This window comes from Leucopleurus acutus, assembly GCF_964270905.1.
Source record: "Leucopleurus acutus genome assembly, chromosome: 11".
In the NCBI taxonomy this organism is placed as follows: domain Eukaryota; kingdom Metazoa; phylum Chordata; class Mammalia; order Artiodactyla; family Delphinidae; genus Leucopleurus; species Leucopleurus acutus.
In genome coordinates this window covers 58,738,410-58,754,129 of record NC_139152.1, presented here as the reverse complement: position 1 = coordinate 58,754,129, position 15,720 = coordinate 58,738,410, and the positions used below count along the sequence as shown (strand labels likewise).

General features: G+C 43.2%; 1 protein-coding gene across 1 annotated transcript in view; it reads right to left on the bottom strand.

Annotated features, from left to right (window-relative positions):
- Positions 1-15,720, bottom strand: part of TPH2 (tryptophan hydroxylase 2) — a gene marked incomplete at both ends in the record, with an annotated part of 90,070 nt that overhangs the window by 35,994 nt on the left and 38,356 nt on the right. The window contains one exon of the mRNA XM_082849968.1: positions 1,768-1,894. Coding sequence (XP_082706094.1) covers positions 1,768-1,894 — 127 coding nt within the window. The remainder of the gene's footprint in view (positions 1-1,767; positions 1,895-15,720) is intronic.

Genomic DNA, 15,720 nt, shown 5'->3' with positions numbered 1-15,720 from the left:
ATCTTGGGAGAACTTTCCCAAACCTGAAGACATCTATGGGCCCAGCCCACATCTTAACACCAACCACAGGAAAGTCCCTAAGCCAAAACCACTCAGCTAAGCTACTCCCAAATCTCCGAACACAGAAACTATGAGATAATAAATGTTTATTGTTTTAAGCCACTAAAATTTGGAATTACTTGTTATGCAGTAATAGCCAATATATGTGAGATACAATCCCTGGAGTACAGGTTACAGATTGGAAGCCTAGCTCCTAATTCAGTCTACAAATATATTTTCCTCAGCTTGTAATGATAGATTTCTTTTTAAGAGCCAACATTTTTTTTTTTCCTTGCAGTACGCGGGCCTCTCACCGCTGCAGCCTCTCCCGCTGCGGAGCACAGGCTCCGGACACGCAGGCTCAGCGGCCATGGCTCACGGGCCTAGTTGTTCCGCGGCATGTGGGATCCTCCCGGACCGGGGCACGAACCTGTGTCCCCTGCATCGGCAGGTGGACCCTCAACCACTGCGCCACCAGGGAAGCCCAAGAGCCAACATTTTTAAATCATTAAATTTCGCTTAGAAATCTAGATTTCCAGCCTCTCTCAAAATTTTGGAGGTCCAGCCACACAAAGGCCCCCATTCCCATCTGGCAGCCTCGTGCTGTAGAAGAGGCATGCTCTCCTGAGTCCACCGCAGGCCCCATTCAACCCTGCTCATCTCCACACTGACGCCAACAGCATGGCTTTTGCACTGCTATTTCTCTTTTAGTAGAAAAATATTTCTCAGTTCCTGTATCTCTATCAAAATTAGGAAACCAAAGGTATACTGAAGGGCTTTGCATCTTAAGAAATCTAGGAGAACACTTGTTTCTTGGTGGGAGTGAAGAATATTCCTACATGCCTAATACGCCATCAATGTGTGTCTGTGTCAAACACACACAATTTAGGATCCTATATTTTCTTCCTCCAGTACCTTTGCTCATTGAGGCTAACAGACTGGACCCTGTAGCTAAGTGAGCTTGCTAAACCTGCTCTTTCTTACTCGGGGCTCCTTGAAATGGGGCTAGGATGTGGCATATGAGCTTGCTAGAGCTGGCTCTTCAGCAGCTTAAAGGTAGCCGCCAACATGACACCTTTCCTCTCATACTGATTGTTTTGAGAAGAACCTTGCTGAGACCATAGTATCTATTAACTCTTTTTCTGATTTTGCATTTATAATAATTGTTTAGCATGAGCTGCTTATTACTGGCTCAAATTGTGTCTGATCAAACCCATACTGACTAATCAGAAATAATCCTGAGTACAACCTCTACTTTACCATAAATGCATAATTTTCATTATTACAAATGTTTCTAGGAAATAAACATTGAACTAGAACAAGAGTTGGCAAATTGCAGCACACAGGCCAAATCTGGCCCACTGCCAGCTTTTATAAATAAAGTTTTATCAGAACACAGCCACACTTATTCATTTATGTACTGTCTGTGGCTGCTTTTACACCACACTGGCTGAGCTAAGTAGTTATGACAGAGACCTCATGACCTGCAAGCCTCAAATATTTACAATCTAGCCAATCCCTGAATGAGAAGGATAAAATACAAAGATTTTGACAGTTAATAGGCCAAGAACACATTGCGCTTCAAAGGAACACACATGGGGAAAAGTAAAGACGCCATGCCCTCTCCAGAGTGTTTGCCTTATCACTCATAGTCAGTAACTCTAAAACTTTCTTTACCTTACGAATGGACATAAACAGAATGGGTTTTTAGGTTGAAAATGAACTCACTGTGGCTAGTTTCTGAACGTCTTCATCTGATGCTCCCAGAGATGCCAGGCCTATTTCTTGTGAAAACTGAGCAAACTTAGGATCCGCAAGTAGAGGGACATGTCCCAGGAGTTCATGACACGTGTCTCTGAAAAGAAAAACATCACAGAGAAATGTTAGACAAGTTAAGATATCACTGGCAGAACAAGACCTAAAATTCTAATTATAACCTTGCTACTGTAATTAATGTTACCAAATTTCACCAATCCTAAGATTTTTTATCAACTCTGAAATCCAGATACATCTTACAATCATGGCATCTTAAATTATGTGATATATAATATGTTAACAAAATAATAGTGACTACTATTTTCAAGAGCATATCATATGCCAAACATGTGTTAAGTGTTTTATTACATGCACTGTCTCTTTGAATACTCAAGAGAAACTTGAATTAAAGTAACTTATTGGTGCAATATTCTATAGACCAGGGGTGTGCAAACTACAGCTGCAGGTCAAATCTGGCCTACTGCCTGTTTCTGTAAATAAAGTTTTATTGGAACACAGCCATGCCCGTTCATTAATGTATTGTCTATGGCTCCTTTTGCCTAAAACGGCAGAGTTGAGTAGTTGTGACTGAGACCATATGGCCCACAAAGCCTAAAACATTTACTAGCTGGACCTTTACTGAAAAAGTTTGCCAATTCTTGCTACAGATAATGATAAAGCCAAAACTTGAATCCAGCTTATCATGATTTCTAAACTCTTGTTCTCAACCCTTAAGTTACACTGCATCCCATGTTACACTTTGCAGGGCACTGGGAAACAGCAGAAGATCCTATTGTCATCAACAGATGTCTTTTCCCGTGGACCATTTATCTGTCTATAACACAAGCAACTCTTTTGAGCCTTCCCACTGGAAGACCCTCCCAGTCCCCTGCTTTGTCTAACCTGAACTAGGTAATAATAGAAGTTTACATCCTCTCTCATTTGCCTGTGCTTTCACTTGGAGCCAGAGACCAGGCAAAGGCAGGTATGTGTCACCATGAAGCAAGGCGGATGCCTTCCTGAGTCATTGCCATGAATCACAAACCGTTTCCTGATACCAAGCTATCCTGGAATATATGACTGGAAATGAATCAAAAGGCAACAATATTTTATTTTCTTGACAAAAACTAATGAGCCAGGTAGTAACTGAAAGATGTTTCCTAATTTCACCTGAGTTCCTCGTAAGTGTATCACTTCAAATAGATGCTATAACATAAATGCCAGGTACTACCACCAATATCACAAGTATAAAGTAAGTTGGATGGTCATGAGGCTGAAGCAAGGGAATGGTGGTCAAGGGCAGACGATGGGTGCCAACATAAGACATATGGCATTACTTGGTCAAAAGGTTCTGTTCCCACAGCTCAAACCACATGCCCAACCCTGGCCAGCCACTTCCCAGACACATCAGGTTGAAAAAGCAGCCTAATGAATACGTGGACACGATACTGAAAGAAACTCCAAATTCTTTCTCTATCAACTGTGTGCCAACAGCCTCCTTTTTGTACAGAAATTGAATTTGTGGAAAAGCATATGTGGTGGTTACTCTCCAGTCACACTCCTTAAGGTGGTGAATCAGACTCATTGGATTTTAGGGCATAAGGAGAATTTAAATGTTATCAGAGCCCTTCATTTTACCTATGAAGAAATTAAAGACAGAAGGAGGAAAAAAAGAAAGCTAACATAGTGCCTTCCCTGGTGGCGCAGTGGTTAAGAATCCGCCTGCTAATGCAGGGGACATGGGTTCAAGCCCTGGTCCAAGAAGATCCCATGTGCCACGGAGCAACTAAGCCTGTGCGCCACAACTACTGAGCCTGCGCTCTAGAGCCTTCGAGCCACAGCTACTGAAGCCTGCGTGCATAGAGCCCGTGCTCCGCAACAAGAGAAGCCACCGCTCGCTGCAACTAGAGAAAACCCGTGCACAGCAACGAAGACCCAACGCGGCCAAAAATAAATAAATAAATAAATTTATTAAAAAAGAAAGCTAACATATACTGAGCTCCTATTATGTGCTGGGTACTGGGCTAAATGTTTTCATATCCCATTAGTAATTTCATCTTCACTTACAAAGAAGTCTTATTACTCCCATTTGACAAATGGGGAAACTAACATTCAGTAAATTTAAGCATTTTTTTCCCAAGGACACACTGTTAATAAGAGACAGAGACAAGATTTGAAATCAAATTCCTCTGACTCAAAGCTGTGCTCCTTCTGTTCTATTAACTTACAAGGTGGAGTAAACGAGAAGGGCTGGGCGGGGCACAGCTTCAGTTGTGGAGAACGTTTAACCAAGCTGGTTAGCACAGGTAAAAATGTAGCCAGTGTGTCCTAAGTCTCTTTTCCTGCCACTCAGTCCTCAACCCTCCAGATTTAAAAATACCAATGGGGCTTCCCTGGTGGCGCAGTGGTTGGGGGTCCGCCTGCCGACGCGGGGGACGTGGGTTCGTGCCCCGGTCCAGGGGGATCCCGTGTGCCGCGGAGCGGCTGGGCCCGTGAGCCATGGCTGCTGAGCCTGTGCGTCCGGAGCCTGTGCTCTGCAACAGGAGAGGCCACAACAGTGAGAGGCCCGCGTACCGCAAAAAACAAAAAAACAACAACAACAAAAAAACAATGACTGGGCGCTACATAAGAGCAATGCAGTCAGACTCTCTGGGACAGGCCTGAGCAGGTATAAGACACAGGCAGGGTGGAGACCCTCTGTCGTAACAGACGATGCTCGGAACACCCTGAACAGGCTTCAAGCAACTAGTACTTAAAACTAAAGCTAAATGTGATTATGTAATTTTGAGCTGCCCAAATTTAATGCCACTAAAATTACATCATACAAACATACATACATACTGAGGAACAACGCAAGGTGGTAAGGAAAGCTCAGTAGGTAGCAAGTTACTCCTCCACATGCACTTGACTCAGTTAGAGATCAGTTAAAGGTGTTCGATTCAGCATACTTCTATGCTGAGAGTGGACCCTGTAGACGCACTCCTGTGATCAGTTTTTTAAAGGTCATGCAGTCTGCACCAATGTTGGAATTGAGAGGCCCACCATGGATAAATCTGAGTACCCCCATTGTAGCTTATGATGTAAGTACTAAAACACTCCTACTGAACCAGGCAGAAAATATGACAACAATAATTTCAAAATTAGACCAGATGTCAAACTCCAGGGAAATACTAAAGATGGTGAGTATTAGCTCATGGTATGAATAAATAAATTAAACAGTAGCTAAAAGAACAACTATTGTGGCCAACAGGTATTGAATGCTTCCGATGGGCCAGGCACAGTGCTGGGTGCTTCCCAGTGTGAGAATGGGACAGGTCATGGTTACAATGGTGGATTCTTGTTGCAAAACTGGGTTTACTCTTGAGCTTGTTAAATACTTGAAGAAGACAGTCTTCTACCTGCCTAAGTACCAATGGAGTCCAAAGGCTTATAGGTAGAAGGGAAAGCGAAAAGTTGGCAGTTAAAAAGGAAAGAAGAAGGAAAATACAAGAGATCCAAAGACTTGGAGTCCACTCTTTGTGGTAGAAAAGGAGCTATCACCTGAAATTTAAGTTAAGGTGTAATTATCAGAAACCTGTAACCCACAGCCAACTTAAGAACCTTTAATAGCATTACAAGGTAATCCAACCATACACAGAAGAGAAAGTATAAATTTGAAAGAAAAAAATCATACAACACAGCAGAATAAGTTATACTGTTTCATTAAGAATGAAAGCCTGAAGCAAGAATTCTAACAGAATTACTAATGGAATGCTCGGGATGCCTTTGCCCTGTTCTAAGTAGAAATGATTGCGCTACTTTGTACCTTCTTCTCCGCTCTGTCTCCACGCAAAGACCCTAAGAAGGAACTGCTGTTCAGGTCTCTGAGCAAGTAGAGATGCAGTTCCTACAGGAACCCCACTTCTCACTGAGTCAAGGCTCAAGCACCTATATTTCAAGACCATAAATAACGTTATTATCGTTTATGGCTTTGGTGGAACATTCTCAGAAATAAACACTGGGTTGTTCTCATCCCAGTGTCTTTGGCTAAGACACGTGGTATAGACAAAGGAAAATGAAGTCCCTGGAAACTCTTCAGACAACAAAGAAAGATGTTTAATGTTGCTAATTAAAGCAATTAATTAACTTTGAAAAGTTGACATTTTTTTTAGTTTCTTTGAGACCAAAGGACTTGGAAGCTGGGGTGACTAGCTTTCAGGGGCTGAAAGAGATTCCAGACTGTTGGGAATCTGCAGGAGAAGCCTGAGCCTCCTCTCCAAACTTTGTATCAATTAATTTCTGTGGGACTGAAGTCATGCTGTCTCACACCGCTTCACAAAGTGCAATAGCTATTATGTCCTGTCTGTAAAGTAGTTCACGATCCCTATGCTGGTGTTTCATCCACAGCTGGAACCCTGAATATCTAATTATGAACAGGTTTCCGATGTGAGTCCACAACTACTGCCTTATCTCACCAGATCTCTCTTAAAAGATTCAATTATTTGGCTATAATTGCACCTGTCAGCACACGCTGCCTCCAATCTCCATCCACAACGGCAAACTTTTCTCTTTTTAACTCACATCCCTTTGATGCATTTTCGCCTGAATAATGCTTCTCAGAGCCTTTTCACAGAAGCACTGTGTTCACTGGAAATGTAGGACCTTTCAAAACTGTTAACACTGTAAAACATCATGTCTCCTTTTGAAAAAAAAAAAAAATAGAAAGAAAGAAAAAGAAAAGCTAGAGCTGATATCAGACACTAAACTTTTTGCTGCTCTAAATTGGAATCTTCTCTGATAAGCCCTGTTAAGAGGATTCTAAAGCTTACAAAGGGACCCGGGCAAAATGCCGCCAGGGAATTCTTAAATCATTCTAAGGAAGCTGCAATCACTTTGCTGCTGGGAAAAGAAGGGTCCTAGTTGTTAAGTTCAAATTCAAAATGGGTCTGGCATTCTTCTCCTCTTATCAGTTTTCAAAGCTGACTCATCCGCGTTGAACAACTTTTTATTTTTGCTGTAAATTAAAGCTTTTAAGAAGCAGTGAGTGGGCATGCAGCCTTTGCTTCCCATCCCAAATCAGCACATCTGCTTTGAAACCCTATTGCTATAGGTTTTGTTTGTTCTAAATAACAGGGAAGCCAACACTTTAGCTAAATCATGAAGAGAGGAAAAGGAAGATGGGGTTGGGGGATGGGGGGATGGAGGTTGCACGGATGAAAAGAAGCTGGAGGAGGACCTGGAAGCCAAAATAGGGTGTTTTTTCAGCTTTCACGCAACCTTTGGTGGGCAAGTGCGAGTAATCTGGGATAACACACTGGGACGCATTGAAAAGGGGGTGACTTGGTTTGTTTTCACTTCACTGAGGAGACAATGACAGGAATTAATTTGGTTCTGAGGCAATTGTTTTCAGTGCTTGTTTTAGAGCCATATACAGAGTTTCTTTAGATTTAAAATAGCATACTGTAAAATCTGCCCGATAAGATAAGGTTTTAGGCAGTTCTGAGGGTCACTCCGCCTTATGTCCCTGTCAGGTTATAGATAAATACATATGTGGCCCTCTTTTTATGAAGCCAAGCACCTGGATATTGCCCTGGTGGAAATCTTCTTTCTTTTTTTCCCCCTAGGAATCATAAGGAAGGCCATCAATGCTACTCTTCTTCAGTACAACTCTATTAAGACTAGCAGAAGATATTACACTCGGAGATGGAAACAACCTAAGTGCCCATCATCGGATGAATGGATAAAGAAGATGTGGCACATATATACAATGGAATATTACTCAGCCATAAAAAGAAACGAAATTGAGCTATTTGTAATGAGGTGGATAGACCTAGAGTCTGTCATACACAGTGAAGTAAGTCAGAAAGAAAAAGACAAATACCGTATGCTAACACATATATATGGAATTTAAGAAAAAAAAAAGTCATGAAGAACCTAGGGGTAAGGCAGAAATAAAGACACAGACCTCCTAGAGAACGGACTTGAGGTTATGGGGAGGGGGAGGGGTGAGCTGTGACGGGGCGAGAGAGAGTCATGGGCATATACACACTAACAAACGTAGTAAGGTAGATAGCTAGTGGGAAGCAGCCGCATGGCACAGGGATATTGGCTCGGTGCTTTGTGACAGCCTGCAGGGGTGGGATAGGGAGGGTGGGAGGGAGGGAGACGCAAGAGGGAAGAGATATGGGAACATATGTATATGTATAACTGATTCACTTTGTTATAAAGCAGAAACTAACACACCATTGTAAAGCAATTATACCCCAATAAAGATGTTAAAAAAAAAAAAAAGAAGATATTACACTTATTTTTTTTTGGAATTTAGTTCAGGAAGCATTTTTGTGTACCTGTTACATACCAAGTGCTATGTTAGGAACTGAGACTTAAAAGTAAATAAGACATAATCCTAGAATAACCCTTAGCAAAAGTTACCTCATGGTTCCATAAAAGAGCAAACAGCAAGTACTAACTTTCCTGATCTAGTGAAAGAAATAGTTTCCAGTTCTTACAAGTACCACAAAAGGGCTTCAAGGGAAACTGTCCATAGGTCTCCAGTTCCCCTTCATCTCAGATATTTCTTATCTCTTGAATAAATAAGAGATTTTTTAACTCTTTCCCCGTGTGCTCCCCCTCCCCAAATTTTCACTAGATATTAAGGAGGTAATATCACATAAGGGTTATAAGAACTGTATATAGTCAGGAGTCAGCCCTAAGTCCATGTTGCACATTCCTGCGTAGGCAAGTTACTTCACGCAGTGATGTGCAATAGGGCTTCCTGCAATGATGGAAATATTCTGTATCTGCATCGTCCAATATGGTAAGCCACTTGGTTCAGGTGATTATTGAACATCTTAAATGTGACCAGCACTACTGAGGAACTAAATTTATGGTTTTATTTCATTCTACTTAATAAATTTAAATAGTCACATCTCTACCATATTGGACAGCACGGATGTATTGTTTTTTCGTCTGTAAACTGGAGATTATAAGGGTCCTTATCTCATGGAGTTCTTAAACAGTATTGTAAGATAATGCATTAGAAACATAAATTCCCAACAAGTTAGGTATTATCACACATTAATTTATACTTACACCTAAGTCTATTGTACTTCAGTAGGTTTTGCCCTTTTGGAAGATATTTTATCACCTCAATAAGCAGCAGTAAGTTTCTCCAGGACACAGGTTGTGCCATGTTCATCTCTGGGTTCCTGGTGCTCAGGAAAGCCTGGCACATAATAGATGTTCAGTAACTGCTTTCTGAACTCAACAGAATCAAACAGAGATGGTGGGGTTCTACTGTACCGTACAGAGGTGAATCTAAAGGAATCCCAAGCACAGTTTTCCTAATTGCCAGTGTAGCATAAGGGCTTGGACTAGATCTCGGTTTTGGTATTTTCTAGTTGTGTGTCCATAGGGAAATGACCTGACTTCACTGATCTTCGGAACTGCCATCTGTAAAATGGTTGACAGTCCTGCCTACCTCGTAGCCATGAGTGGAATGACGTCAGCCGAACAGAGCACATGTGGGAAATGTCAGAAAGGACATTTTTCCTTCTCTCCTGTGGTGGCTTCTCTGCCTGTCAATAGATATAATTCTCGACATGGTGGTGAAGAGGTACAGCCAGTGGTTACCTCTTCCTTGCCTAAAATTCAGTCACTTTGAATTTCTTCTGAACTTGCAATTTTACAAAGCAAATATTCCTAAAATAATTTTTTTACCAGGTCACCTCTGTCTTCCACACCTGAAAGTACCTCAGTGAGCTTCTCCCCGAGGACATGGCACTGAGGGACTATGAATTGTGACTCAGGTGTGGATGCTTATGGGTGCTAATTTTGGGTTACAGGCACCACACAAGGAAGGCAAACCTTGGCGAGGGTGGAGCGGTGGGGAAAAAAAGGGATCCTGCTTTGAGTCTGCTAAAATATATACATACACAAGCTGAAAGCTGTATCCCAAGTCACTACCATTACAGCCTAAGAGAACAACAGGGCTCTAGCAGGCACTTAGGTACAAATTTGGTTTCAAAATGCACAGGTTTTAAATAATGTATAGGGTTGTGTGCGGGGCGGGGCGGGGGGGGCGGTTTTTATAGACTGTCTATTGTTAGAGTGCTCGGAGCTTTGGAGACAAAAGGCTCCCATAAAAAGTCCTAGGGGTTATTTCTGCTTTGAGGCACCTCACAAAACTAGACACAGTATTATGACTGAAAACTTGGGAGTCCAGGTCTAGGAACGTGGGCCTTGTAACTAAGGATGCTCTGGAATGTTACAAGGCACCTCAGCCTCCACGTGAATGTAAGAGGTGGCAAGGAAGAGTAAACCTATTTGGTATTTATATAAAGCCTTTTTCTCTGCAAAGATCAAAGCATTATTTCATCAGCCCTCACACAGGGAGGTTAAGTGGCTTACCAACAGTCACACTGAGAGCTGATAGTGGGGCCTGGAGTTTGGGCATGTGGTCCATAGGGCCTTCTGCCTGAGGATGCAGACAAAAGGATGCATCACTGCTCTGTAGTGAGGCACTTTCCCCTTCTTTTTCCCAGTGAAATAAAAGATGCCTCCTCTAGGGCTTCCCTGGTGGTGCAGTGGTTGAGAGTCCGCCTGTCGGTGCAGGGGACGCGGGTTCGTGCCCCGGTCTGGGGGGATCCCACATGCCGCGGAGTGACTAGGCCCGTGGGCCATGGCCGCTGAGCCTACGCGTCCGGAGCCTGCGCTCCGGAGCCTGTGCTCTACAACGGGAGGGGCCGTGGCCGGTGAGGGGCCCGCGAAAAACAAAAACAAACAAACAAACAAAAAGATGCCTCCTCTTGATAAAGGGGCAGACTAATGGTGGCCCTGTGAAGATGAAAGGAGAGAGCGGGCTTCTAACAAAGGCTGGTAGTTGGACCGAACGCTGGATGGGACAGCACTAGACCATCCAATAAGCACATCCAGTACTTAGGGTGGTGGCAAAGCAGGGCCACCAAATTCAAGAAAGAAAGTGTCACTCTCAACTACCTTACATAAGATTTATAATTGGAAAAGCAAGAAAGAAGCTATTCAACTTCAGCACATACACAAGTTTGAGTTTTCCTCTATAGTGTTACTTTTGAATATAGAAGAGTGGTTAACCCAAAAGATGCTGGCACTGCTCCCTGAGTTCAAATCCCGACTCCCCTATTTACCAGCTGTGTGACCTTGGGCAAGTTAGTTAAACGTTCTGTGTCTCAATTTCCTCATCCATAAATTCAGAATAATAATAGTAACTCACAAGCCAGAGGGTTGTTGCGATTATTGAGTTCATCCACATCCAACGCTTAAAATAGCGCCTGCACATATTGATATATACATGTTGGCTATTAGTAGTAAAAAATATATTATTACTGCTTCTGCTGCTGTTGTTGTTGTTGTTGAACTTATCTATGTTGGAGAATGGAAGGGGTGAAAATATTCTCGGCTTAGGGCCTCTAACGTCTTAACTGACCCTGGGTGTAGCCCAAACCAAGTTTCTCCCGAGGGAGACGATGGCTGCTAAGCTTGGAGTGTGAGCTCCAGGTTAAAACTCAGGAAGGGGAGGCCAGATGGGATCAGCTTTCTGAGAACATGCCATTTTCTAAGAATCGCTGGTACGATGCTGCTCTTCTCTCCTGAACAGCAAAATGATGACAGAACCGTGGAGGAAGCCAGTTGGCTGGGCAGGAAGCTTGGTGCTGTGCTTGGCAGGGATGAGGGTGATCTGTGGGAAAGAGCAAGTTGAAGCTAAACCAGAGCTCATACGAATGAAGGTGAAACTCTATAAAGCTCTGGCTTATCTTCCTGGCTCTTCAGTAAGACCTTGCCCAGATGTGGCTTTAGCAAGGCCCAATATTAAAAACACCCATCACGGTCAGGGCTTGAATCAGACAAGTTCACAGACCCAGGATCCCTCAGACGGCAGCAAGGAGGGAAAGTCGCAGAAGGAAAGGTCCTATCTTCCCTCTCATGACAGACCTAGTGAGAGGCATCTCTTCGATCAAGAGAGGGGCAGTCAATGTTTCTTATAAATTTGAAAGCCTGTGTCTTCACCTGCTGGTATTGTTATTTAACAGATAATGTCAGGATTAATGACTGAGCCACAGGAAAAGGAAATGAATGACATCTGCCAGTTTTAGAGCGGGTTCTGTTCTAATAAGCAAAGGCTAAGCATCAAATTCACTTGCTTAGCTTAGAAATAGATGAAAACTAAATTTAGAAATCATTCACTTTTATTTTTCTTGTAAAAGTGGAACACAGCAGCAATGATAAGAAAAATCACCTGACTGTAAAACCTTTTTTAAACTTTAAAACAGTTATAGTTAAAAATAACATTAATTGCCCCTAAAGTGTCCAACTATGACAAGAAAGATTTTCCTTAACGCAGATGCATTTAGTTGCATTATGGCAGTAAACACTGCAGTATGAGTTAACGGTGACATGACTTTTTTCCTAGTGGTGAAAGTTTGCTCTCTGATTTGAGAAGTGACACAGCGGGAAAGAGCAGAAGAAGACAGATCTGCATCAGTCTGTACTGAATCATCAATCATCCCAATGCTGCCCTGAATCCGAAACTCCCTGACTGAATAAGCTTATGCTATGCTGTGCAAAGGATATTTCTGTTACTAGTATATTAAGCACAACATCTGAAAAACAAAACAGAAAGCATATTTTTTAATGTTTTCATTAAAACATTTTTTAAAGGGATTTCTGGTGCAAAACGGCACTATTACTGTGGCGATAGCTCTACTAGAAAGACAGATATTGTCCTGGCTTGACCTCCAAGAACTGATGTTGAAGAACGTATGTTTATATTGAAAATGCCTGGTTGCTTCTCCCTGAGCAGAGGACAAGGGGTGAGAGGGTTGTGCTATGGATGTGTGTTTCAACACTGCTCTGGGCAATGTTTTATGTTCCAAAGGTACAGAACCTTGAGGCATCTGGCCACCTCTGGTCTTCATCCAGAAATCTAGATGGGATGGGTGGGTTTGCCCTATACTGGAGAGAGCAAGACTGGATTATAATACCTTAGAAAATAGGACCTTCTTGCCTTACCCTCCTTCATTTCCAAGACCTCTGTCAGTCCACACAGCTTCTGAAGAAAAGCATGAGATTTGGCCCCAGGAAAATATGGTTTGATTAAACCGTATTTCTTATTAAAGAGCTCTGCATTTCTAAGATACCACTGGCCGTCAGGACTACAGATAAAATTGAAAGTCATATGCACAAGTACATGTGCACACGCAAATTCAGTGAGCAACTATTTAACATCCACCTTGCACAAAACACATTCAAGAAGTCTGTTGAAACTGTGAAGAATAGAGACCACAGATCCCCTAGAAGGAAGTGTCCGGGGAGGAAAAGCCAAACGAACTAAAGAGGAACTGGGGGTGGGCGGGTAGGATGCATATGACAGCTGAAAATCCAAAGCGCCCTCTGAACACCGAAGGCTGACATCAGAGACGAGACCAGGCCAGACAAGACCAAGGAGTGAGGGAAAGATACCTCCCTCCAACTCTCTTCTCCCTGCAGTTTGCCCAAGACCAGTTTAGGAAACACACTGGATCTCCACCGCCCCTCTCCAGCAAGAATCTTCTAGAGGCAAATCCAGAGATGCTCCTACCACTGTTCTGGTGCACTGTCCTCCCCCTCACTTCAGACATGCACAGCACACCCACACACAGGACAGTCCTGCAGGGACCTGCACCACTGCTTGCCAATTTCAGAGCGTATCTTCTTGATGTCACATTTAAGAAGTTCAAATATAACTCAGAACACATCACAGACTGACACTGTTTTTTAAGAGAGGGCAATGAGCTTTGCTACCGTTAAGGTGAGACTATACTCAGGGTTTGTTACCCAAAGGGGGAAAATGTCTTCTTAGCACCATGTGAAGTGCAGTTGGGTCTCTCTCTTTTTCCTTCCCTCCCTCTGTCTCTGTCTCTGTCTCTGTCTCTGTCTCTCTCTCTCTCTTATTTTCATAAGGGAGAGGTGGGGACAAGCTTCACATTTCCTTTCCCTCCTCTCCTTCAGCTTCACAGTGCACAACCACTTTTTTCTTTTGAAATGATCTTCAGTCCCAAAGCAAAACAGATGAGCAAAACAGGTTGCCCCTCCTAGGTGTGATTTATTCTGGTCCAAGTGACCTATCCTCACAGCCTCAACTGGTGTCTAAAATCCCACCATTAATGGTTCATGACTTTGCCTGAAGACACTGAATATATAAAAATGCCTTATTGATGGAGGGGTGTCCAGCAGCAGTTCTTGAAATCAAAGTAGAGCTGCAGGAAGCAGTGGAGGGGCTGCAGCCCTGCAGATGGAGGTGCTACCACCACACAGGGTGCAGCCGGGACTTTCCCTGTTCCCTCCACTCCACAGATCTCAGACTGAGCCTGGGACTCTGTGCATGTCTCAAAACCTGGCACCTTCTGGTGGCAGTGGCATTCACGGCTTCAGCCCACTGTGGACTCAGTTTTTACTTTATACGCCAGGTTCGGGGATCCACTCCAACCTCAGTCTGGATCTTCTTGTTCCCGTATTGCCTTTGCCAGCTGGCCTTGAGTTAATCACAGTCTGATGAAGGAGACTGACACATGAACAAATAATTACCATGCAGTGTTGTAAGTGTTAACATACAAGTAAGGAAAAGTACTACAGGAATATCTAGCTCTGCCTGGGAAAGTCTTCACAGAAAAGGTTGCTAGTGAGCTGTAATCCTGAGAATTAAAATGATTTCACAAGAGTCATTCCAGGCCAAATGAACCACCTGGGCTGGCTCATGCCTGTGCAAAGGCATGAACCAACAGGCTCATGGGGATGGTGAGAAGTCCAGTATGGCTGGAGTATAAGGTTTTGGAGGGGGTAGAAAGAGAGACAGAAGATGTGATTTGATATCAAACATTTTTTACTTTTTCCTTGTATGTAACAGGGAACCAACAGAGGTCAAACCAGGGAAGGCTACAGTCAGATTGGTGTTTTAGAAAGGAAACAAAGTCTACAGATTGCTTCTAAGAGAAAAATAATTGTCAGACAGGACAACAATGACCTGCCAAATTGCTTCTTCTCAAACAGTGGTTCTCACTGGGGAAGATGTGTCCCCCTGGGGACATCTGGCAGTTTCTGGAGACATCTTTGGTTGTCACACCTGGCACGGGTGGGAGTGTACTCTTGACGTCTAGCAGGTAGAGGCCAGGGATGCTGCTAAACATCCTACCACAACAAAGCACTATTTGGCTCAAAATATCAACAGTGCCAAGGTTGAGAAACGCTGTTCTAAAAGATAAAGTGGCCAGAGGGTGCAATATGACACAGACCACAATGGACTTCCCAGAGAAGCAAAGAGGAGAGCAGGAGATTGGGGGGATGGCTTCTCAAATTTTTGTCCTGCCACTATTCGCATGCCAGGTGATGCTCGCACAGCCATGTAACTTAGAGCTCTGTCTCTTTCCCCGTCATTCCACTGAGTGAGAGGGATGCTCTTATTGGAATAACCTTGAATTTGACCCAACTGATTTTTTTTTAAGAAATCATTTGTAAACTTCAATACTCGATTAGTGACAAAGTTGCTTGCGATCACAGCTGATCAAAATAAGTAGCTATGCGACAACAGTGAGCCGAATCCCTGCCTCAGGCAGTGCTCCAAGGGAGAAAGAGCCTCACTTCTAGCAGAATCAGTGACCTTTCAACCCAGGTAGAAACACATGGAAAAGCAACTCTTCCCACCAAGAAAATCAGGAGTCACTGATTCTCCAGGACTTTCTCTACTGTCCTCCAGGCCAGAACCTCCCCAGGGAAGCGACCCAATCTACCACTGCTTTTTAAATTCAAGCCCCAGTACCTGACCGGTTTTAAAATGTAAAATGGTAAAAACAACCTATGTTTAACACCCCATATGTGTTGAGAGCTAGGCTATCAAAATACATTCTTCCCAGACTGAAGAGGAAAATAACAAAATTC